The 25,624-nt window shown below is 36.7% G+C and overlaps 1 protein-coding gene across 7 annotated transcripts in view; it reads right to left on the reverse strand.

Moving 5' to 3' along the window:
• AKAP9 (A-kinase anchoring protein 9) overlaps positions 1-25,624 on the reverse strand; it is a 166,820-nt gene that overhangs the window by 128,290 nt on the left and 12,906 nt on the right. For all 7 annotated transcript variants that reach the window (XM_054493903.2, XM_063667569.1, XM_054493902.2 and 4 more), the window contains exon 2: positions 5,803-6,060. In XM_054493903.2, the coding sequence (XP_054349878.1) occupies positions 5,803-6,060 (258 nt within the window). The remainder of the gene's footprint in view (positions 1-5,802; positions 6,061-25,624) is intronic.

Below are 25,624 nucleotides of genomic sequence, written 5' to 3' on the forward strand. Positions count from 1 at the left end.
ACACAGTATATCCTACCTGCCCAACAGTTACTTGGTAGCCACCTCCATTATCAGATGCACTATCATACAGTATGGCAGTATGCAGTATTGCAGTGCTTGTGTTCAAGTAATGGCCCCAAAGCACAAGAGTCCTGTGCCTAATTTATCAATTAAACTTTATCATAAGTATATGAGTATAGGAAAAAACACAGTATTACACAGTTCAGTACTATCTGTGGTTTCAGGTCTCCACTGGGGGTGTTGGACTATACTCTTGATATAGTTTGGCTGAGTTCCCCCATCCAAATCTCATCTTGAATTGTAGCTCCCATAATTCTCATGTGTTTTGGGAGAGACCTGGTGGGAGATAACTGAATCATGAGAGCATTTTCCCCCATACTGTTCTTGTGGTAGTAAGTCTCACGAGATCTGATGGTTTTATAAGGGGTTTCCCTTTTCCCTTTTCACTTGGCTCTCATTTTCCTCATGTCTGCTGCCATGTAAGACGTGCCTTCCGCCTTCCACCATGATTGTGAGGCCTCGCCAGCCACGTGGAACTGTGAGTCCATTAAACCTCTTTTTCTTTATAAATGACCCAGTCTCTGGTACGTCTGTATCAGCAGCATGAAAATGGAATAACACAACTCTCCACAAATAAGGAGGAACTACCGTACCTCTTTAAAATGAAACAAAGTCCTAAAATGCTACTGTTAGAAAAGTTCAGCCAGGTGTGGTGGCTCACGCCTGTAATCCCAGCACTTTGGGAGGCTGAGGTGGGTGGATCATTTAAGGTCAGGAGTTCGAGACCAGCCTAGCCAAAACGGTGAAATCTCGTCTTTACTTAAAAACAAACCAACAAACAAACAAAAAAAACTAGCCAGGCGGTAGTGGTGCATGCCTGTAATCCCAGCTACCTGAGAGGCTGAGGCAGGAGAACTGCTTGAGCCTGGGAGGGAGAGCTTGTGGTGAACCAAGATCGTGCCATTGCACTCTGGTCTGGGTGACAGAGTGAGACCCTGTCTTTAAAAAATAATAATAATAATTAAAATAAATCAATAAAAAAGTTCAACTTCTCTGAAATAAAAATCATATCATCTTGATGCTAAAAAAAGTAATAACTAAGAAAAAATAACCACTTTTGTTGTTATAACACCTTTACAGTTTACAAAAGCACTTTTAAAGTCATTCTTGTTTCACTATCACATCCCTGGATTTGGGTATGAAGTGAGCAGCTTTTTCAAGCTTCCCTAAAAGTAGTAGAAAGAGTCAAGGAACAAATCCAAATTTTCTGACTCCAAAAGTACTATTTTCACTGTTGACCCTCTCACCTAAGAATCTCATTTTAATGGTTAGAAAGGTGAGACCCAGAGAGTTTCACCCTTTCATTCAACAAATATTAACTGTCACTGTCTCCTTTCTCATCTACACCTGTGGAAATTCTATTCAACATTCAAGTCTAAGTTCTAAAACTTCCTTTTGCATGAAGTAGTAACTGAGGCCAAGAACAAAAATAAGCTTGCCTGTAATCTAAAATGCTATTAACAGTGGTTCCTAACTCATAAGATTCTCTTTTTTTTTTTTTTTTTTTGAGAGAGTCTCGCTCTGTTGCCCAGGCTGGAGTGCAGCGGCATCATCTTGGCTCACTGCAACCTCCGCCTCCCAGGTTCAAGCAATTCTCCTGCCTCAGCCTCCCGAGTAGCTAGGATTACAGGCATGCACCAACATGCCCAGTTAATTTTTGTATTTTCAGTAGAGACAAGGTTTCACCATGTTGGCCAGACTGGTCTTGAACTCCTAACCTCTAGCGATCTGCCCCCCTCAGCCTCCCAAAATGCTGGGATTACAGGCGTGAGCCACTGCACCCAGCCGAGATTATCTTTTAAATCTGAAATACTTTCATGATACAATCCCTCATATTCATTAAGTGCATATTGTGTACTAGAAACGGTAGTACTGAGAATTAAATGGTGAATAAGACAGTTGTTGCATTCAAAATGCTAAAACTATAGAATACAGAACCCAAATATTGGTTTGTTATATTAAAAAATAGATAATACACCTTTGAGGCAAATCAAGCAGTAGAGTTGCCACACTGCATTATTTTTAAAATTCCAGTTTTAATAAAACAAAAATTACAAGACATACAAAAAAAGGAAAGGATAGCCTATGCAAAAGAAGAACAATGGTCAATAGAAACTGTCCCTGAGGAACACAGATATTGTACTTAACAAAGTTATTTTTGGTTTTGTCTTGGTTTTTTCTTTTTTTGAGACGGAGTCTCGCTCTGTTGCCCAGGCGGGAGTGCAGTGACGTGATCTTGGCTCACTGCAAGCTCCGCCTCCTGGGTTCATGCCATTCTCCTGCCTCAGCCTCCTGAGTAGCTGGGACTACGGGCGCCCGCCACCACGTCTGGCTAGTTTTTTGTATTTTTAGTAGAGACAGGGTTTCACACCATGTTAGCCAGGATGGTCTCGATCTCCTGACCTCATGATCTGCCCGCCTTGGCCGCCCAAAGTGCTGGGATTACAGGCGTAAGCCACCGCACCCGGCCCTTGTCTTGTTTTTTGAGACAGGATCTCACTCTGTCACCCAGGCTGGAGTGCACTGTTGTGATCACAGCTTGTTGCAGCCTCCACCTCTTGGGCTCAAGCGATTCTCCCACCTTAGCCTCTGGAGTAGCTGGGACCTCAGGTGTGCACAACTATGCCCGGCTAATTTTTTTTACTTTTTGTAAAGACAGAATATCCGTTTGTTGCCCAGGCTGGTCTCGAACTCTTCGGCTCAAGTAATCCCCTTGCCTCCGCCTCCCAAAGTGCTGGGATTACAGGTATGAGCCACCACGCCTGGCCAACAAAGATTTTTACTCAGCTATTTTAAATACAGTCAAATAACTAAAGGAAATAAAACCTAAAAACAAAACAAAACAAAATTTAAATTGTAAGAACAACACCTCACCAAATGAAGAATATCAATAAAACAAAGAAATTATAAAATAATCAAATAAAAATTCTGGAATTGAAAAGGAAAATAAATGAAAAGCCACTGGAAGGACTCAGTAGTAGATCTAAGCAGGAAGAAGAGAGACAGCAAACTTCAAGATAGATCAATTGCAATTACCCACTCTGAAGAACAGAAAGATGACTATATGTTAGACCATTTAAATACCCAAAATATTTTAAAAGGCTGAATTTATATAATATAAAATGTGTGGTGTAACATCTTTTGTCCCTAGTAATGATGTTTGTATTAAAGTCATTGCAAATAGACACAAAAAAAGCATTTAACAAAACTCAACACTCAGGTTGGGAGCAGTGAGTGGCTCATGCCTGTAATCCTAGCACTGTGGGAGGCTGAGGCAGGCAGATCACTTGAATCCAGGAGTTCAAGACCAGCCAGGGCAACATGGCAAAACTCTGTCTCTACAAAAAAATACACAAATTAGCTAGGTGTGGTGGCATGGGCCTGTAGTCCCAGCTACTTGTCGGGCTGAGGTGGGAGGATCACTGAAGCCTGGGAGGTTGAGGCTGCAGTGAGCCGTGATCGCATCACTGCATGCCAGCCTGGACAACAGAGTGAGATCCTGTCTCAAAAAACAATAAAATAAATGGATGGGCATGGTGGCTAATGCCTGTAGTTCCAGCACTTTGGGAGGCTGAGGTGGACGTATCACTTGGGGTCAGGAGTTCGAGACCACCCTGGCCAACATGGTGAAACCCCATCTCTACTAAAAATACAAAAATTAGTTGGGCGTGATGGCTCACAATCCCAACTACTCAGGAGGCTGAGGCAGGAGAATCACTTGAACCTGGGAGGTGGAAGCTGCAGTGAGCTGAGATCACCCCACTGCACTCCAGCTTGGGTGACAAAGCGAGACTTTGTCTCAAAAACAAACAAACAAACAACAAACCAATAAAATAAAAAATAAAAACAAAACAAAAAAACCTCAACATTTCTTTATAATGAAAACGCTTAATGAACCAGGAATAAAAGGGAACCTCCTCAATCTGATAAAGGATAGCTATAAAAACAAAACAAAACAAAAAAACCCAGCTAATATAAAACTCAATGGTTAAAAAAAAAACCTGAATGCTTTCCCCTTATTAGGAGAAATAATACAAGGATGTCTGCTTTCAACACTTCTTCTCAACATTGTCTTATATCTTCCAGCTATGGCAATCAGAAAAAAGAAAAAAGAACATCGACACTGGAAGGGAAGAAGTTGAACATTTCTAGTTTAGTTTCAGATAATATGGTCTTGCATACAGGAAAAATCAAAGGAATTCACCAAAACAAAACAAAAAACCTATTAGAACTTACAGATGAGTTAGTTCTGCAAGGGTACAGGATACAAGATCAATATACAAATTTAGTTGTATTTGTATACATGGATAATGAATAATCAGAAAATAAAGTTAAGGATACAATTATATTTAGAATAGCAGTAAAATGCTTAGAAATAAAATAGCAATAAAATGCTTGGTGGCCAGGCATAGCGGTTCATGCCTGTAAATAAAACTTTACAGGCATAAGCACTTTGGGAGCCAGAGCAGGAGGATCACTTAAGTCTTGGAATTCGAGACCAGCCTGGACACAAAGTGAGACCACATTTCTACAATAAATAAAATAAAATAAAATAACAAAAACAAGGCCAAGCACGGTGGCTCATGCCTGTAATCCCAGGACTTTGGGAAGCCAAGGTGGGTGGATCTCCTGAGCTCAGGAGTTTGAGACCCGCCTGGGCAACATGGCAAAATCCCATCTCTACCAAAAATACAAAACATTAGCCAGGTGTGGTAGCATGCACCTGTGGTCCCAGCTACTCAGGAGGCTGAGGTGGGAGGATGGCTTGGGCCTGGGTGACAGAGGTTGCAGTGAGCCAAGATCGTGCCACTGCACTCCAATCTGGGTGACAGAGTAAGAACCCATCTCAAAAAGTAAATAAATAAAAATAAAAATAAAATGCTTGAGAGTATATTTAACAAAACAAATGTAAGACATTTACACTGAAAACAAGATAACATTAAAAAAATTAAAAACCTAAATAAATAAAAAATCCTGTGTTCATAGGTTGAAAACTTAATATTGTTAAGATGACAAAACTCCCCAAATTCATCTACAGATTCAATGCAATCCCTGTCAAAATCCTTGGTGTTTTTAATGCAGAAACAGAAAAACCTGACCCTAAAATTGATACAGAAATGCAAGGCAACAGCCAAAACAATCCCAAAAAAGAAGTTGGAAGACTCACACTTACTGATTTCAAAACTTGTTATAAAGCTACATTAATCAAGACTTGGGGGCATAGTAGCAAAGGCTAAACATACAGATCTACAGAATATAATTGAGGGGATAAATATAAACCCTCACCTTTATATTCATTGACAGTTCATTGGGAAAAGAAAAGTCTTTTCAACAAATGGTATTGGTACAACTGGATAGCCACAAACAAAAAAAAATGAAGTTGGACATCTATCTCCCATACTAGCAAAGGTCTAATCATAGCACACTGCATATCTTTAAGTCTGCCTTCTCCACTAGAATACTTTTCCTAAAGGGCAGAGACAGTCATATCCATCTTTGTAACTCTGGTGCTCAATCTTTGGTGTACTGCAGTTGTTCAACATAAATTAAATTAAACTCACAAAACTCCCCCTCTGAGGTGATCAAATATTTTAGTTATGACTGTTTAGTTACCATACTACTAAAACTTTCAAGAGGACATAAAAATCATGATCAAATTGCGCACAGTTGCTAATGACTGTTGTTATTACGACTACTTTCCATTGAGAACCATAATGGTTAAAAATCTGGGAGAATACTTACTTCCACAGAGAAGACCTGCTCATGACTGGTTATTTCTCCACTACGTAAAGTTCTCATTATTGTAGATTCAGGAGTCACAGTTGATTCTACTCTCTGAGAACTATTTATGTACATTTCATCACACTGTGATTGATCAATATTCAAATCATGGTGTGCTGACACATCATGTTTACTGCTTGACGTTTTTCTCTTTTTTTTCTGCTTCTTGGAAGGATTCTGCCCATCTGATTGAGCTTTTCTTTGTCGAAACTGGGCAAGCTAAGAAAAAAGAAAATTACTGTTATTGTCAAAGATAATTTTTCTTTATTGCCACCAAGAAAAAAGCAGCTTTGGTAGTCTCTCTTTTAAAGATCAAACTATCACTAAATAAAAATGATAAAATAAAGAACAATTATTACAGTCTTTAATGTAACTATTGGAATGCAAAGAAACATTTCTGAATAAACCTACTGAAATATTGAGGGGTAAGCACTGAAAATGTCATGTCTAAATAAAAGAAAATTAGCCCAGAATTAGGCAGAATAAGGGAAATCAGGCACTGTCATTCACTGCTTAGTGAGAATATAATCTCACCAAGATTTTATTTTATTTTTTGAGACAGGGTCTTACTCTGTCAACCAGGCTGGAGTGCAGTAGCACCATCACAGCTCACCTCAACTTTCTGGGCTCCACAGATCCTCCCACCTCAGCCCCCAAGTAGCTGGGACTACAGGAACATGTCATCACACCTGGCTAATTTAATTTTTATATTTTTTTGTACAGACAGGTTTTTGCCATGTTGCCCAGGCTGGTCTTCAACTCCTGGGCTCAAGCAATCTGCCTGCCTCTGCCTCCCCAAAATACTGGGATTACAGATGTGAGCCAGTGTGCTGGCCAAGCTCTGGATTTTAGATTATATGAAAACACACACATACACACATGCACACACAGAGCACTAAATGAATTTGCTTTCTGGAATTTCTGTGTCTTCTATTACTATATACTAAAAAGATTTAGTTCATGCAAAAAGATTTAGCTATATAAAGTGGTCACTGCAGCCTTATTTATAATGGGAAAAAAACTGGAAATAACTTAAATATCAAACAGCAGTGCTTTCCAGCCCTTAATCGTTTACATATCATCATCAGGATTTTTGTCCTATCCTAGAGCCACCTTTATGTATCATTTACTTAACATGTTTTAACCAACGTAGTTTTCTTATTTAAATTTATTTTAAAACAGAGGCTTCCACTAGGTCGGTACAAAAACTGCAATTGCTTTTGCACCAACCTAATAGCTCCAAAATGGTGGCATAGAAGCAAGCTGCCTTCACTTCCCCTCACAGAAAACCAAAAGCAAATATACAGAGCTTAGATTATTACTGGCAATATCCCAGAACTCAAATATGAGGAAGAAACAGTATTCAAGACCACAGAGAAGTGAAAAAACTCTGAGCAGAAGTTAAAAGAATTAGACTTTGATTTTCATGATTCCCATTCTCCTAATCTGCCCATCACCAAACATGGAAAATATTCCCCTGACTCACGGTTTCTACACTGGAAAAAGTGAGATCAAGGTAGACAACCAGCTTCCCCATCAACTTGGGCTCCTTGACAGGAGATCTGTCCCTGGCTCAACCCATGGGAAGTACTGGGAATATCTGAAGGGAGAAATATTCCTAACAGCCAGAGACAAAGCGGGAAGGAAAGACTACCATTCCTAGCCCTGAAAACCCCTGCTCTGTAACTTGGCCAAAGGAGACGCCAAATCAGACTGGCCGTTCAGCAGCATCACACTGTAAGAGGTTCACGCCACAGGTCCTCTGGGCACGAGCCCCTAGCCAGACTAGGGGCCTTTGGGACCTTACCCATCAAGGATGGATAACACTGATTGTTTACTAGAACTGAAGCAAACTGGGGCTAAAGACATCATATACATTTTATTATGTAGTACTGAAACAGAGGCAGTGACATAGTGCAAAAAAAAAAAAAAGACAGGCAAAACATGAAAGACTCTATAAGCAAACACATCCAGTAAAAGCTAAAACAAGCCAGGCAGAGAAGACTAGAAAAAATAACAAAATCTTCACTTTAAGAAACAGATGTATATCCACAAGAAACAACAGCAAATGGGAAACCTTGACTTAGTCAAATGGACAAAGCAAAGAACCAGTGAATGACCCTAACAAGACAGAAATATGTGAACTCTGTGAACAAGAATTCAAAACAGCAGTTTAAAGGAAACTTAGTGATCTCTATTACACACAAAAACAATTCAGAAATGTATCAGAAAAATTTAACAAAGATTAAAATTTTTTCATAAATCAAACAGAAATTTTGGAACTGAGAAAGATTTGCTGAACAGAAAGAATCATTAGAGGCTCTCAACAGGAGAATGGATCAAACAGAAAAAAGAATCAGTGAGCTCAAAGACGGGCTATTTAAAAATACACAGAGGAGAAAAAGAAAGAATGAAAAGGAACAAAGATCACCTACAAGATACAGAAAATTACCTCGAAAGATCAAATCTAAGAATTATCAGTGTTCAAAAGGGATTTCTAGTCTTCACTGTCTGGCTTGTTTTTTACTGAATGTGTTTACTTAGAGAGTCTTTGCAATTTATGTATTGTTTTTGTATCTTTTTTTTTGTACCATATCACTGCCTGTTTTTCAGCACTACATAATATAATGCCTAACTATAATGCAAGGGGGTAGAAATCTTATTCAAGAAATAATAAAAACTTTCTAAAACTTGAGAAAGAGATAAAATATCCAGGTATAAGAACGTTAGAGAACAAAGCAGATTTGACCCAAAAAAGATTACTCCAAAGCTTGTAATAATCAAACTCTCAATGGTCAAGGACAAAGAGAGGATCCTAAAAGTGGCAAAAGAAAAGAAGCAAACAATGTATAAAAGAGCTACAATTCGTCTGGCAACAGACTTCTCAACAGATACCATACAGGTCATACAGGAGGAAGAAACCATATAGGAGGATGTGGGACAACATGTTCAAAGTGCTGAAGGAAAAAAACAGCCACCCAAGAATACTGTATCCAGCAAAGCTATCCTTCAAATACAAAGAAGAGGAATAAAGTCTTTCACAGACAAACAAAAGCTGAGAGAATTCACTAACACAGACCTGACAAGAAAAACTAAAGATAGTTCTTCAACTTGAAAGAAAAAAACACTAATGTGAAAAAACAAAACATGTAAAGGTATACAACCCACTAGTAAAATTAAGTACGTGGACAAACCCACAACACTCTAATACTGTAATTGTGGTGTAGCGCCCACTCATAACTCTAGGATGAAGTCCAAAAGACAAACTTACCAAAAACATTAATAGCTACAGCATCCTATTAAGAAATAGGCAATATAAAAACATGTAAACTGAGACAAAATAAAGTCAAAATGTGGAGGGAATGGAGTTAGAGTATAGAGGGTTTTTTTTTCTTTTTTTCTTTTGTTTCCATTCTTTTCTTTGTGATCTAAAGTAAGTTGTCATCTCATTAAAATAATTGCTTGAACCTATCTATGTCTTTTTAAGTCTCATGGTAACCACAATGCCAAAAACTATAATAAATTCACTACAAATAAAAAAATCAACAAATTCAAACATACTACCAGAAAAAAAATCACTTAACTTCAAAGACAGTAAGAAAGGAAGGAGAGGAATTACAAAACAACCAGAAAACAAGCAACAAAATAACACTAGTAACATCTCACTTATTAATAATAATACTGAATATAAATACACTCAATTCTTCAATTAAAATGGCGAGAGTGGCTAAATGAATACAGAAGTAAGACCCAACCATAAGCTGCCCACAAAAAACCCACTTCACCTATTAAGAACGCGCACAGACTGAAAGTGAAGGGGTGGAAAAGGATATTCCATGCAACTGGACACCAAAAAAGAACAGGAGTAGCTATACTTAATATTAGATAAAATAGGCTACCAGTCAAGACTATAAAAAGAGACAAAGAAGGTCATTATATAATGATAAAGGTGTCAATTTAGCAAGCGGATGTAACTATTATAAATATCTATGCACCCAGCACCAGAGCCCCAAGTATGAAAAGCAAGTATTAATAGATCTAAAGGGAGAGATAGACTGCAATACAGTAATATAGGGAACTTAAATACCCCAATCCCAGTATTGGACAGATCATCCAAAGAGAAAATTAAAGAAAACATCAGAATTAAACTATACAGTACGCCAAATAGGCCAAACTGACATTTACAGAACATTTCACCCAACTCCTGAAGAGTATTCTTTTCATCAGTATATGGAACATTCTCCAGAATAGACCATATATTAGGTCATAAAACAAGTCTCAACAAATTCAAAAGGTAGAAATCATATCAAGGATCATTTCTGACCATAATGGAATAAAACTAAAAATCAGTCACAAGAAGAACCTCAGAAAACACAAACAAATAATAATTAAGCATGCTCCTGCTGGACATGGTGCTCATGTCTGTAATCCCAGCACTTTTAGTGGCTGAGGTGGGATGATTGCTTGAGCCCAGGAGTTCAAAACCAACCTGGGCAACAAGATTTCACTTTGTTGCCCAGGTTGGTCTCAAACCTACAAAAATTCAAAACATTGGCTAGGCATGGTGTCCCATGCCTGTGGTGCCAGCTACTTGAGAGGCTGAGGCAGGAGGATCGCTTGAGCCCAGGAGGTCGAGGCTACAATGAACCATGTTCACACCACTGCACTCCAGCCTGGGCAACAGAGAAAGGCCCTGTCTCAAAAAACAAAACAAACAAAAAACCAACATAATCCTGCAGGACAAATGGGTCAATGATGAAATTAAAAGAGAAAATTTTAAATTTCTTGAAAGAAACGAAAATGGAAATACAGCATGCCAAAATCTATGTGATAAAGCAAAAGCAGTACTGAGAGGGAAGTTTATACCAATAAAACAATATGAGAAAGACTTCAAATAAACAACCAAACAATGCAATGCAAGAAACTAGAAAACCAAGAACAAACCAAACCCAAAATTAGTAGAAGAAAAGAAATAACAAAAATCAGAGCAGATACAAATGAAATTGAGGCCAAAACAGTCAATACAGAAGTCAATGAAACAAAAAGTTGCTTTTCTGAAAACATAAAATCAACAAACCTTTAGCTATACTAATTTTCATAAAAAGAGAAAAGTCAAATAAAATCAGAAATGAAAAAGAAGATATAAAAACTGAGACCACAGAAATACAAAAATCATTACAGACTATTATGAACAACTATATGCTAACAAATTCAAAAACCTAGAAGAAAAAGATAAATAAATTCCTGGACACATAGAACCTACCAAAATTGAACCATGAAGAAATAGAAAACCTCAACAAACCAATAATGAAATCAAAGCCTTAATAAAAAGTCTCTCATCAAGCTGGGAGCGGTGGCTCACACCTGTAATCTCAGCACTTTCAGAGGATTGCTTGAGCTTGAGCTCAAGAGTTTGAGACCAGCCTGGGCAACATGGCAAAACCTCGTCTCTACCAAAATACAAAAAATTAGCCAGGCATGGTGGCACATGCCTGTGGTCCCAGCTACTTGGGAGGCTGACATGGGAAGACGGCTTGAGCCCAGGAGGCAGAGGTTGCAGTGACCTATGAACACACCACTGCACTTCAGCCTAGGCAACAGAATGAGACCCAATCACACACAGACACAAAAAGTCTCCCATCAAAGAAAAGCCCAGGACTTGATGGCTTCACTTCTGAATTCTACCAAACATTTAAAGAAAGAATAACAATTCTACTCAAACTCTTCAAAAAACTGAAGAGAAGGGAGTACTCCCAAACTCATTCTATGAAACCAACATTAGCCTGATACCAAAACCAGACAAGGACACAACAAAAAAAGAAAACTACAGGTCATATCACTGATGAACATAGATGTAAAAATCCTCAACAAAATACTAGCAAACTGAATTCAACAACACATTAAAAAGATCATTCACTATGATCAAGTGGGATTCATCCCAAAGACACAAGGATAGTTAAACATGTGGAACTCAATAAATATGATACATCACATTGAAAGAATCAAGAACAAAACCCTATGACCATTTCAATTAATGCTGAAAAAACATTTAATAAAATTCAACATCCCTTTAGGATAGAAACCCTCAACAAACTGGATACAGAAGAAGCATACCTCAAAATAATAAAGGCCATATATGGCAAACCCACAGCTAATATCACACTGAATAGGGAAAAATTAAAAGCCTTTCCTCTAAGTCTGGAACAAGACAAGGAGGTCCACTTTCATGCAACATAATATTGGAAGTCCTGGCCACAGCAACTAAGCAAGAGAAAAAAATAAAAGATAACCAAATTGGAAAGGAAAAGGTCAATTTAGCTTTATTTGCATACAATATGATCTTATACTTAGAAAAACCTAAAGACTCCACCAAAAACTGTTAGAACTGATAAATTCAGTAAAATAGCAGGATACACAATCAACATACAAAAATCAGTAGCAATTATATATACCAACAGCAAACAATCTGAAAAAGAAATCAAGAAAGTAATCACATTTACTATAGCTACAAAGAATATAAAATACCCAGAAATCAATTTAACTAAAGAAGTAAAAAATCTATACAAGGAAAACTATAAAAGAGTGATGAAAGAAATGGAACAGGACATTAAAAATGGAAAGAAATCCATGTTTGTGGATTAGAAGAATATTGTAAAAATGATACTATCCAAAGCAATTTACAGATTCAATACAATCCCTATTGAAATACCAATGCCATTATTCACAGAAATAGAAAAAACAATCTTAAAATTTTGATAGAACCACAAAAGATCACAAACAGCCAAAGCAAAAAGAACAAAGCTGGAAGCATCACACTACCTGACTTCAAAATATACTACGAAGCCATACAAACAAATCAGCATGGTCTTGGCATAAAAACAGACACACAGACCAATGGAACGAAACAGAGAACCCAGATATAAATTCACACATTTACAGTCAACTCATTTTCTACAAAGGTGCCAAGAATATACAACATCCACACAGAAAAGAAACATCAGAGTTAAACTACACACTAAATAGGCTAAATTGATATCTACAAAACATTTCATCCAACTGCTGAAGAATACACATTCTTTTCCTCAGCACATGGAACATTCTCCAGAATAGACCATATAGTCTGAGAAAAGGACAATCTCTTTAATAAATGATGCTGGGAAAACTGGATAACCATATGTAAAAGAATGAAACTACATAAGTATCTCTTACCATATACAAAAAAAATCATATCAAAATGGATTAAAAAATCTAAGACCTGAAACTATGAAAAGAAAACAGTAGAGAAATACTCTAGGACATCGGTCTGGGGAAAGTTTTTTTTTGTCTAAGATCTCAAAAGCAGAGACAACCAAAACAAAAACAGACAAATGGAACCAGGCTAAAATGTTTCAGAAGAGTGTGGTGGCTCAAACCTGTAAGCACAGCACCATGGGAGGCAGAGGCAGGAGGATCACTTGAGCCTGAGAGTTTGAGACTGGCCTGGATAACATAGTGAGACATAGATCTATCTCTACAAAAAATAAATAATTTAAAAAATGTTTTTAAAGCTAAAAAGTTTCTGTACAGCAAAGGAAACAATCAACAAAGTGAAGAGACAACCCACAGAATGGAAGAAAATAGCTACAAACTATTCATCTGACAGGGAGTTAACAACAACCAGAATATACAAGAAGTTCAAACAGCTGGACAGCAAAAGAGCAAATAATCTGATTAAAACATGGGCAAAATATCTGAACAGACATTTCTCAAGAGAATACATACAAATGGTCAACAAGTATATGAAACAATGCTCAATGTTACTAATCATCAGAGAATTGCAAATCAAAACCACCATGATATATTATCTCACTGCAGTTAAACTGACTTTTATCAAAAAGACAGGGAATAACAGATGCTGGGGAGGATGTGGAGAGAGAAGAACCCTTGTATACTGTTAAATGAAATGTAAATCAGCACAGCCACTATAGAAAACTGTATGGAGGATTTCTAAAAAACTAAAATTAGAACTACCACAAGATCCGGCAATTCCCCTACTGGGTATATATTCAAAAGAAAGAAAATCAATATATAAAGGAGATATCTGCATTCCCATGTTTTTTTGTAGTAGTATTTACAATAGCTAGAATATGAAATTAGCTTAAGTGCCCATCAATTGATAAACGGATAAAGAAAATGTGGTATGTACACAATGGAATATTATTCAGCCATAAAAAAGAACAAATTGTCATTTGCAGCACCATGGACACAACTGGAGGGCATTATGTTAAGTGAAATAAGCTAAGCACAGAAAGACAAATATCACATGTTCTCACTCATATATGGGAGCTGAAAAACTAGATGCAAATAGTGAGTAGATTGGTGGTTACCAGAGACTGGGAAGAGTAGGAGGGTAGAGAAGATGAAGAGGGGCTGACAATGGGTACAAAGAACAGTTTAACAGAAGAAATAAAACCTAGTGTTTGATAGATTGGTAGGGTGACTATAGTTTACAAAAAAACTACTAAATATTTCAAAATAGCTAGAATAAAATAATTTGAATATTTCTAAAAAATATTTGAATATTTCACTAATTAAAGGTAACAGACATCCCAATTACACTGATTTGATCTTTACAAACTATATGAGTGCATTAAATTATCACATGTATTCCCAAAATATATACATTACATATCAATAAAAATTTTAAAGTAAATTTATTTTAAAAGGAGACTTTCTATCCCTGGCACAAATTAAAAGTCAGTATCACTGTCATTTCTTTTTTAGAAAAGCAAACAAAAATAAATACAATGAAAAAATTATTAAAATTTTAGTTAGATTTTGTTGACGGGTATGAGAGAAATGGGCAAGTGTTAAAAGGGTGTTAAAGATATACCAGTATCAAACAGACTCTTGGCTATCACAAGCAGATGAACTAAAAGAAAACTGGCAAACATAACAACTTTCTTACAATACTATCTAATGTTTTTCTCTATCTTTCTATTTTTTTATTTTTATAGATTTAGGGGGTACAAATCCAGTTTTGTTACATCGATATATTACATAGTGGTGAAGCCTGGGTTTTTAGGGTAGGCATTACTCAAATAGTGTACATTGTACCCATTTATCCAATGTTTTTAATACTGGATCAGGATAGACCTAAAATATCACCACCTAACATCAGAAGTATGTATTACATGCTTTAGGCAACATTAGGTTAACTATGATGATGCCATATTAAAATATTTATGTAAACCATTATTGCTAACAAAGATGTTCAGACACAGTAGTAGGTATATTACTGCTGTATAATCTATTTTTATGAAAAAAATATGTACACTTCTTTTAACAGAAAAGGCAGGACTCAAACTCACATCATTCAACAATTATATCTAGCTTGAATTTTAATAACATTGTACTTGTAGGCACAGAGAAACTCTGGAAGAATATAACTGATAACTTTAGTGTATCTCTGGACTTGAGATTACAGGTATTTTTCCTTTTGCTGATGTGAAATTTCCTTTTGTTATGCAATAGATTTTCTAATTTTTCTAAGAAGCAACTATTAGCCACCTACTCCTAAATTGAATTTAAGCTCTTTGGTCATTCTGAGAGGAGAGAAACCAAAGAATAAGAAAAGGTGTAAGCTTTGTTGTGCTTTAAAAAAAGGAAATATACTACTAGTATTAATATAACTACTAATTAGACCAATTACAACAATGGCCAGAAAATTTATCATAAAAATAAAGCAATTTTTAATGATGCTCATATTACTATCAAAATATGTGACAAATGGCCGGGCCCGGTGGCTCACGCCTGTAATCCCAGCACTTTGGGAGGCTGAGGCGGGCAGATCACAAGGTCAGGAGTTCAAGACCATCCTGCCTAACACGGTGAAACCCCGTCTCTATTAAACATACAAAAAAATTAGCCAGGCGTGGTGGCGGGCACCTGTAGTCCCAGCTACTCGGGAGGCTGAGGCAGGAGAATGGCGTGAATCCGGGAGGCGGAGCTTGCAGTGAGCCGAGATCGTGCCACTGCACTCTAGCCTGGGCGACAGAGCAAGACTCCGTCTCAAAAAATATATATACATATATATTTGTGTGTGTGTGTGTATGTGTGTGTGTGTGTGTGTGACAAGTATGTTATCTACAGAATAACACACAACATATTTTATACTTATTTTGTCTGCTGTGGATGAAGGAAAGTATATGTACTATTTACTTAATAAAGACATCTAATTTAAAAATCAGAAATAGCTAATCACTAGCCTAGTAGGATATAAAAATAGATTATATTTAAATTTTTTCCCAGTTATTCAGCAACTACACAGTTATTCCACCTCATGTCTCCTTGAGGAACAGGTGCAAGACCAGTTGCCTCTATTTGTACATTAAGCAACTGGAATGCACTTAAACTACTTTGGAGGACAGCAAATTCATTCTTAAAAATAAACCAACTGGAATACTGCTAAATATATTATCTGTAAATGGAATCAGAATTCTAGGTGCATTGTTTAAAAAGAAAAGATCCCTCAGAGAGAATGCAAAACCAAAAGAAATTAATAGCATTCTTGATATTTATGCTCAATTTCAGAAACTTAAAATTCCACATTGTCTGCATTAGAAAATACATTTAGACAGCAAAATGTATCAGGGCAAAGATGAAAATCTGGTTTGAGACTCCAACTGTAATTAGGGTATACATAATTTATATTTAATATTTATTCAGATGTGCAAACACATAATAAATGAGAAAAACTGAAACTTTGCATCATAAAAAGTTCGATTAAAAATCTGAGACAATAATATTCATTACTAAATGAAACCAAATTAAAAAGATAATGGATAGATATGGCATAAAAATAGGAATTTTTCTATTATAGTGCTTAGAACGAATCACTTTTAAGGACATTAAATTACCATGGCATTGTTTTAGGCCTATGTTACTGATTATATGAAGTCATATTATTTTTTAGATTAACCGGAAGGTAAGTTCAATGAGGGTAAGGGCTTTTCTTTTGTTCTCTGCTATATATACAAAGCCTAAAATAATATTCAGAGTAAAAAAAGATAATTTATCTTTTACAGAAAAGTCACCACTAAGCAATGATTTCAAGCACCACTTCATAGGACTTGAGAACCAAAACAGTCTAACGGGCATATTTAATTCTACTACATTAAAAACTCATGGTTTCAAAATTAACAAATTTCTAGTTACTTATTAAATGAATTAAAACACAAAAAATTATAATCTCCCTCCTCCACCAAAAGACAAAAAGCAAAACAAAATTTAAATTCTCAGAAAAATAATATCTACAATAACTTTTTAGCAAGAGTTCTGTTTGGTAAAAATGCGGGAGAGGGAACAAGATCATATATATCCAATTTCTTATATTAATAGATATTTAAGCTATTTACTTTCAATCTGAAAAATGGCAAGCTAGCAGATAAGGAAAAAATTCTACTCAATTAGGTAATCATCTTATACTGAAATGATGCACTTTAAATTTCTGAGAAAACATTTATTCTAAAACATGGTGAATATTCAGACTACAGCCATCTGTGTTTGTTATTTGGAAGCCAATTATAAAAATGTTAACATATGTAGTCACAGAAATAGTTGCAAGATTTACTGGAAAGATATTATGTCCATATATAATTGCCTTTCAAAACTGGTTCAGATCTCAAGCAAATGTCTTACTCTGATCAGAACATGAATAAATGACTTAATACAAATAATAACTTATTCCTTAAACTCAAGATTTTTTTTTTTTTTTGAGACGGAGTCTCACTCTGTTGCCCAGGCTGGAGTGCAGTGGCGTGATCTCAGCTCAATGCAAGCTCTGCCTCCCGGGTTCACGCCATTCTCCTCCCTCAGCCTCCCGAGTAGCTGGGACTACAGGCACCCGCCACCACGCCCAGCTAATTTTTTGTATTTTTAGTGGAGACAGGGTTTCACCATGTTAGCTAGGATGCTCTCAATCTCCTGACCTCATGATCCGCCCACCTAGGCCTCCCAAAGTGCTGGGATTACAGGCATGAGCCACCGCGCCCAGCCAAACTCAATATTTTTAACTTAACAAATGATCATTCTGAATAAAACAATGAATTTTCAAAATGCTGTATAAAATATGCCAACTTTTGGCCGGGCGCGGTGACTCACACCTGTAATCCCTGCAGTTCAGGAGGCTGAGGCAGGCGGATTGCCTGAGGTCCAACGTGGTGAAACCCCGTCTCTATTAAAATACAAAAATTAGCCGGGTGTGGTGGTAGGCACCTGTAATCCCAGCTACTCGGGAGGCTGAGGCAGTAAAATCACTTGAACCCAGGAGGCGGAGGTCACAGTGAGCCGAGATGGCACCACTGCACTCCAGCCTGGGCAACAGAGTGAGACTCCATCTCAAAAAAAAACAAAGCCAAGTTTTTATAATGTCAATTCAAAAAAATCAACTATTTGGAATGTCTTCAGTTTCTTGAGTGTTCATTGTTCATTATGTGCCAGGCACTGTGCTAGACATGTGTCAAAATATATGATCTTAACAGTAGGACCCTTTAGTCTACTATTATTTAATAACAGTCTCTCATTTCATCAAGTTGTGAGAAATAAATGAGATAAAAGTTAATACACAATTTCATAAACTCAAGAGTCCTATATATATTTAAGGAGGTGGTATGGGAACCTCCCTTGTCCTGATTTCTTCATAGAAGGCTTTCCAAAAGAGATGTGGTTGTAGAGTTTTACCTGTGAAGAAAATAACTTGGCATATGTCAGGTAGTAAGTAGTTTATTTATTCAACAGATATTTATTGACTACCCATCATGCACGCAACTTTGTGCTAAAGTAAGACATGTAGGGAGGAATAAAAGAGGTATAAACCCTACTCTCACGAATTGTAATACAGGTGGGAAAAATAAATTAAATATAGATAAACAGAAATATATCATCTCAAATGATAAAAAGTGCTTTGAAGAAAAAGGTACTAGGAGAGCCTCACACAGAAAAGATTTAATTTAAATGGGGTCGTGTGGGGAGAAGTCAGGAAATGTTGAAAGAATGTGGAAACCAAGATTTAAAGATGAATATGGGTTATCTGCCCAAGATCATAAGCAGTAAGCAGCAAAATAAAATGGAACAACAACATCTGACTCAAAATCCAACTTTCCATTATACCATTTGCTTTCTATGCATTCTCATCCTGCTTTTCATTCATCTGTCATTACACCCCAATCCTAGAACAGTAACTTAAAGAACATGAGCAAGTGATACCACCAAACAGACAAGTGCTTTTTTGACAAGACTGGAGAGAAAATAAAACAAACAAGATGAAACAAATATACTTGAGAGAATGGTACAAAATATTACTTAAATGTGTTACCTAGTTTCTCCAGTTTTTCAAAAACAGTGGTAAATAGAGCTGTTTTTTGTTTTTGCTGTAGAAAAGTTAAGAAATACCAATTAATTCTAATTATGATTACATATACTTGTCAATGCTGCCTTTAAACGTTTTTAGTATTCCTTAATGAATGATAAACAAGAATGCTAATACAAACAACTACAACAAAACTCCAGTAGCCTAACTAGGGAAATAAAAAGATTATAACAGTTGTCCCAAAGACCATTTGTAAATGAAGTTGAAGTAAGGCAACTGAAAGTAAAGAAGACAAAACATTTTAAGGATGCTCTAAAGTATTATTAAATATCACAAAGATACAAACTGTTGGAAAATAACAGTGCCAAACAGGCCTGAGGGGGGAATCAGGAATGAAAAAGACCACAGGACTTTACATATTGACCAGTCCAGTCCTACTTATAGCCTATAATCTCATTTAATATAATTTTTTTTTAAATAAAGGTTTTGGACCACCGTCAGGTCTAAAAAGAAAACAAATTCTGCAGCTTAAGGAACCATCTTAATGTTGCATATTTTAACACAATTTCACTGCCTGCCACATAGTAGACACAAATGTTTATTTGTTGTAAATAATGTTTCAAAAAGAGTATGTGCTTTGGGAAGCTAAGTGGGAAGATCACTTGAGGCCAGGAGTTTGAGGCCAGCCAGAACAACGAAACAAGATCCATCTCTTAAAAAAGTAAATTTTTTTTTAAAATTAGCCAGGAGTGGTGGCCCACACCTGTGGTCCCAGCTACTTGAAAGGCTGAGGTGGAAGGACTGCTTGAGCCCAGGAGCGAGGCTGCACTGAGCTAGGATCACATCACTGCACTCTACTCCAGTCTGGGCAACAGAGTGAGACCCTATCTCAAAAATAGTAGTAATAATAAAATTAAAATTATTTTAAAAACCAAGGTGATATATCAGGTCCATGGTTACACTATTGCACAACTATGCAATTTAATAACATGTAGCTGTCAAAAATAATGTTTTCAAGTCAGCGTGGTGGCTCATGCCTGTAATCCTAGCACTTTAAGAGGCTGAGGCGGGCATATTGCTCAAGCCCAGGAATTCGAGACCAACCTGGGCAACATAGTGAAACCTCATCTCTACAAAAAATACAAAAATTAGCCAGGCGTGGTGGCGCAGGCCTGTGGTCCTAGCTACTTGGAAGGCTGAGGTGGGAGGGTCACTTGAGCCTGAGAGGTGGAGAATGGAGTGAGCCAAGATCATGCCACTGCATTCCAGCCTGGGTGACAGAGTGAGACCCTGTCTCTAATATTAATATTAATAATAATAATAATAATGATGTTTTCAAAAAATCTTAATGAGCAAAAATGCTCTCAACATAAACTTGGGTAAAAAAGAACAAAGCTGCATATATAGAGTAAGATTTAAGTAACGTTTTACTTATGCATAGAAAAAAAAGAATAGACAACAACAAACTATTCAAAATCATTACTTGTAGGTTATAACACAACAGGTAATTGTTCTTCTCTTTGAAAGATCTTTACTGCCTGCCTCCCTCACACAACTCTAAAGAATATTCACTAATAAAATTATCGTGGGCCCATATGCTAATATCACTATTTTTAAAGGATATATACAACTACATACCTACTAGAAATCTTATCCCTAAAGAAAGTGCTGTTTAGATGTCACCTATCTCTGCTTCATTTTACAGTCATCTCAGTTACTGCTAACAATGAACAATGAGAAGAACAGCACTTTACCCCTAATGTTATCTACCCTAAGTATATTATTAAGTTTAATCCCGTTAAAAATAAACAACAAATAACACTGCACAGTTTATGTAAAGGAGAATGCCCAAAGCAAGGTATATTTGTAACAAATAAACACTCTCTCAACAGCATAAAATGCATGCCAGTTTACCATCTGAGGTTAACTCATTTATAAACCTACATTATACATTATTCCCTTTTATATGGATATATTTTTGCAGGAAATATTTACTAAAAAATAAAAGAACTGCTGCATCTGGTCAGTATAGTGGTCCATGTTGATGGACATCAGGTATCCAACATCAGCTGCCATGGACATCTATCAGAGATCATTTATGTGATGAAACCAGGCATGTAATAAACACATGAATATCAGTTTGCTTTTGACTTCACTCCCTCTTCTTACTCCATTCCTGAATGTAGTCACTATTCCCCAAGGACTGAAGGACCTTGGGATCATGATCTCTGCATATCTCTAAACCCTTGGCACATGCTGTACATCAGAACAGAAAAAAACAGCACAGTGGCAGTATTTTTTTTTTCTGAAAATAGCTTTATTATGGAAACAAAATAAGGAGGGTAATTAAGCATGAAATAATTTCATTCTTGCTAAAAGTATACTGATTATTACAAAATTTGAAGTGTTAGTTTATAGCCCAAATTTTTTAAAGAATTTATGTCTGCTGAAATGAACTTTCATCCTTTGCAAAGATGCAACTTTAGTTACAGGAGGAACATATTTAATCTAAATACACATTGTCATAGATAAGACTCAGAGGATAATATATATAAAGCTAACTGTACTCATCTGTGTTAAATAGCTATACAAAGCTACTAACCTAAAATATGAAAGGGCTGTTTATGATACATTTCAAACTATAAGTTTGGAATTCTTGTTCCTTTGTGATACCATTATTCTACTAAATACATATAGTGGTTAGTAGTCCAGTGTACCTCTTATAGAACAGCACATAGGATTAGATATGCCAAGATTAAAATGTTGCATATTTTAGGAAACTCAGAAATAATTCAAAGATGCTTTTATGCTAAACTCAGCAAATTTTGTTCCAAAATGTCTTTTTTTATTATGAAAAACAAGTATAACGTTTAGACGTTAATGTACAGAAAATAGTTGTCATATATATTCCTTTACAATTTTCACACCTGTTTATTTAAAGTGTTAATTCTACATATTTAAAAACATAATAATGAGATCCTGTTTCAATAGGAAATTGCTAAATTTTACTTGCAATTTTTTGTAGCTATAATTCTAATACACATTGGGATCTGAAACTATTAGTAAACAGCAACAATAGAGACTACATATTTTTTTAATTGGGCAAATGAAAGGAGAATAAATTGAGATGTAAATCAGGAAGTAGTTATTCGCGTTACAAAAAGTTTTTAAATACGCAGATTAATTAAAAACATATACTCTTTAAATACTAAAGCATTTAAAATAAGTTTAACAAAAACGGCAACTTACATACTTTTCAAAACCCCATCAGTTGTATAAAGAGAGGCACTACTTTTACCCACAAAAAGCATCAAAATTTTTTAACAGTTCAAAAATAGGAGCCCAAAACAACTGATTTATCAGAAACAAAACAATACAATGGCTATTCACAGTGTAAGAAATTAAATCTATTTTTTTAGAGCATGTTTTTCAGTCTCAATTTATAACACACTTTGACTTCCATTTCTGCTTTTCCTTAAATCAATCTGGACTGTGTGGAAGAATGCCATAACATGAAGCTATTAGCAATCTGGGTTAATGTTCTACAAAAAAAATATGAAAGTAATGAAGAAAAAAGTTAGCGCTGAAGTACAATGCATACTCCTTAGGTTCTAAAACTCTATCAGTCTAATAGAAAGCACCAAGATACCGATGTCAAAGTTAGAAAAAACACAAAGCAGCTTAGAATCAATATCATATATCTTATTCAAGGTAAATTTTATGTTAGATTGTTTGTCTGGCATTTGGGAGGCTAAATTAATTTAGGAGGCTAGAAATCCCGTCTCTACTTTTTTTTTTGAGACGGAGTCTCACTCCGTTGCCCAGGCTGGAGTGCAGTGGTGCAATCTCGGCCCACTGCAAGCTCCGTTCCCCGGGTCCACGCCATTCTCCTGCCTCAGCCTCCCGAGCAGCGGGGACCACAAGCGCCCGCCATCACACCCAGCTAACTTTTTGCATTTTTAGTAGAGACAGGGTTTCACCGTGCTAGCCAGGATGGTCTCGATCTCCTGACCTCATGATACGCCTGCCTCGGCCTCCCAAAGTGCCGGGACCACAGGCGTGAGCCACCGTGCCCGGCCTCCATCTCTACTTTTAACAAAGATTTGCTTATTACTGAATTAAAGTTAATAGTGAAAATAGCATAGTGAAGACTCTTTTTTGTGTTTATTGATGAGGAAACACTACTAAAATTTTCTTATGGCAAATGAGGAAATATATAATAATTTTTTGAAAATAAAAAATAAAACTTAGAAATAAATTCAAGGCGGTTGGGTGCAGTGGCTCACACCTGCAATCCCAGCACTTTGGGAGGCCGAGGTGGGTGGATCATCCGAGGTCAGGAGTTCAAGACCAGCCTGGCCAACACGGCGAGACCCCGTTTCTACCAAAAATACAAAAATTAGCCAGGCATGGTGGCAGGTGCCTGCAATCCCAGCCACTTGGGAAGCTGAGGCAGGAGAATCACTTGAACCCGGGAGGCAGAGGTTGCAGTGAGCCGAGATCGCGCCACTTAGTGGCAGTATTTATAATAGCAAAAACTGGAAACAACCCAAATACTTACTGACCTCACAATGGATACTGACGTAAATTCCTATAATGGAATACTATGCAGACGTGAACATGCTTTACATGATACTGAACAAAAGGCAAATCACTAATGACTTCATATGATACCATTAAGTTCAAGCACAGGAAAACTAGTATGTTGTATGTGTACATATATGTGGTATAGAAAAGCAAGGAGTGCGCCCTTCGATAGCTCAGCTGGTAGAGCGGAGGACTGTAGCCTGTAGAAAAGCAAGGAAATAAACAAATTTAGAACTATAGGTACCTCAAGTGGTGAGGGGTTGGGATTAGATGAGGAAAGGTTTCAAATATATTCATATGTGTATGCTTCTTCAGCAGGGTGATAGGTATAGAGGTGTTCTTTTTTCATCAGTCTTTATTTTATACATATATTTTACATATATTCTTTTTTAGAAGAAACATTTAACTATTTTTAAAGTATGTAGAACTTCCTTCTGAGGGAACTGGTCAGTGCTCATAGCTTCTCCCATCCATGACACCCCTGCCTCTCCTCCCACCCTAAGTTTGATAAGGAAAGAAAGGTCAATCAGTTAGATTCTTCTCTTAGAATTAGGGAACAAGGAGGTAAGAAGCTGTCCAGAAAGATAACACGAGGAGATTCATCTTATATAAAGGATTCTAAAATGAGTGCGTCATGCAATAATCATATCAATCTACAGATACTCCTAAAATCATCTATAAAGTACAGTTTATATAATCAACCTACTAAACATGTTATAGACTATAAAACACTTCTCTCTGTATCCAACACAGTCAATTTTCCTTCTGGCATTGAATCATCCCTATTCCTTTAGTTCCACACCAAATAAAGTAGGTGGCTTAGAAGAGGTCGTGATACATAATCACAGCATTGTAGAATCCAGTAAAGTGGCTATGTTAGTGGGTCCTAAAGTTTATTGCTCACTGGGGATCTTTACAAAAAATAGTGAGGCCTGACACCCCAGATTTTCTGATTTTGGTATGGGATGTAATGTAGGCATCAAAAAATTTGTAAAGCTTCCCAAGTGTTTCCTATATGCAGCAAAATTTGGGAGCCTCTAGGCTAGATGATTACTCTATGAGTAGATGTGTTTCTATGATTTATATAATTTTTATTTGCCCCTTCTTTCTTTTTAAAGTATATTTACTGGGGCTGGGCACAGTGGCTTGCGCCCATAACCCCAGCACTTCAGGAGGCTGAGCTGGGAGGATCACTTGAGTCCAGGACCAACCTACGCAACATAGTGAGACCCTGCCTCTATAAAAAATAATTGGGTATGGTGGTCTATACCTGTAGTCCCAGTTACTTGGGAGGCTGAGGTGGGAGGATTACTTGAACCAAGGAGGTTGAGGCTGCAGTGAGTAATGATCATGCCACTGCACTCCAGCCTAAGTGACAGAGTGAGACCCTGTCTCAAAATAAATAAATAAGGGTATATTTAGTAGGAAACAATTCCACTGGATAGAACAGATTTGGAGATTCATCCCATAATTTTGGTCATGTGCAAACTGATATGCAGGCAAGGAAGCTGATCTACAAACAGAGGAGTATAACATATTGTGAAAGTGAGAGAAAAAAATGATGGAGAGAATGGCACCAGTTTCCAATGGCTTTTCAGTTTCCATGAGGCCCAGCTATACACTAACCTTCCTCTAAAATCTCCACATCTTTACAGTAACTCTCTCTTTTCTCTTCTTCACTTAACTAGTTTTGTTTTGTTTTGGAACAAAAGAGCCCTACTAGAATTAGACTGCTTACACTTGGCTATTTTAATCAAGTAAATATTTTATGTTAAAAAAGAAACACATAATGGTTTTTACTACTTCATGTGTACAGTAACAACATATAACTGCCACCTGGTGGCAGCA

Source organism: Pongo pygmaeus, chromosome 6 (genome assembly GCF_028885625.2).
Source record: "Pongo pygmaeus isolate AG05252 chromosome 6, NHGRI_mPonPyg2-v2.0_pri, whole genome shotgun sequence".
NCBI lineage: Eukaryota > Metazoa > Chordata > Mammalia > Primates > Hominidae > Pongo > Pongo pygmaeus.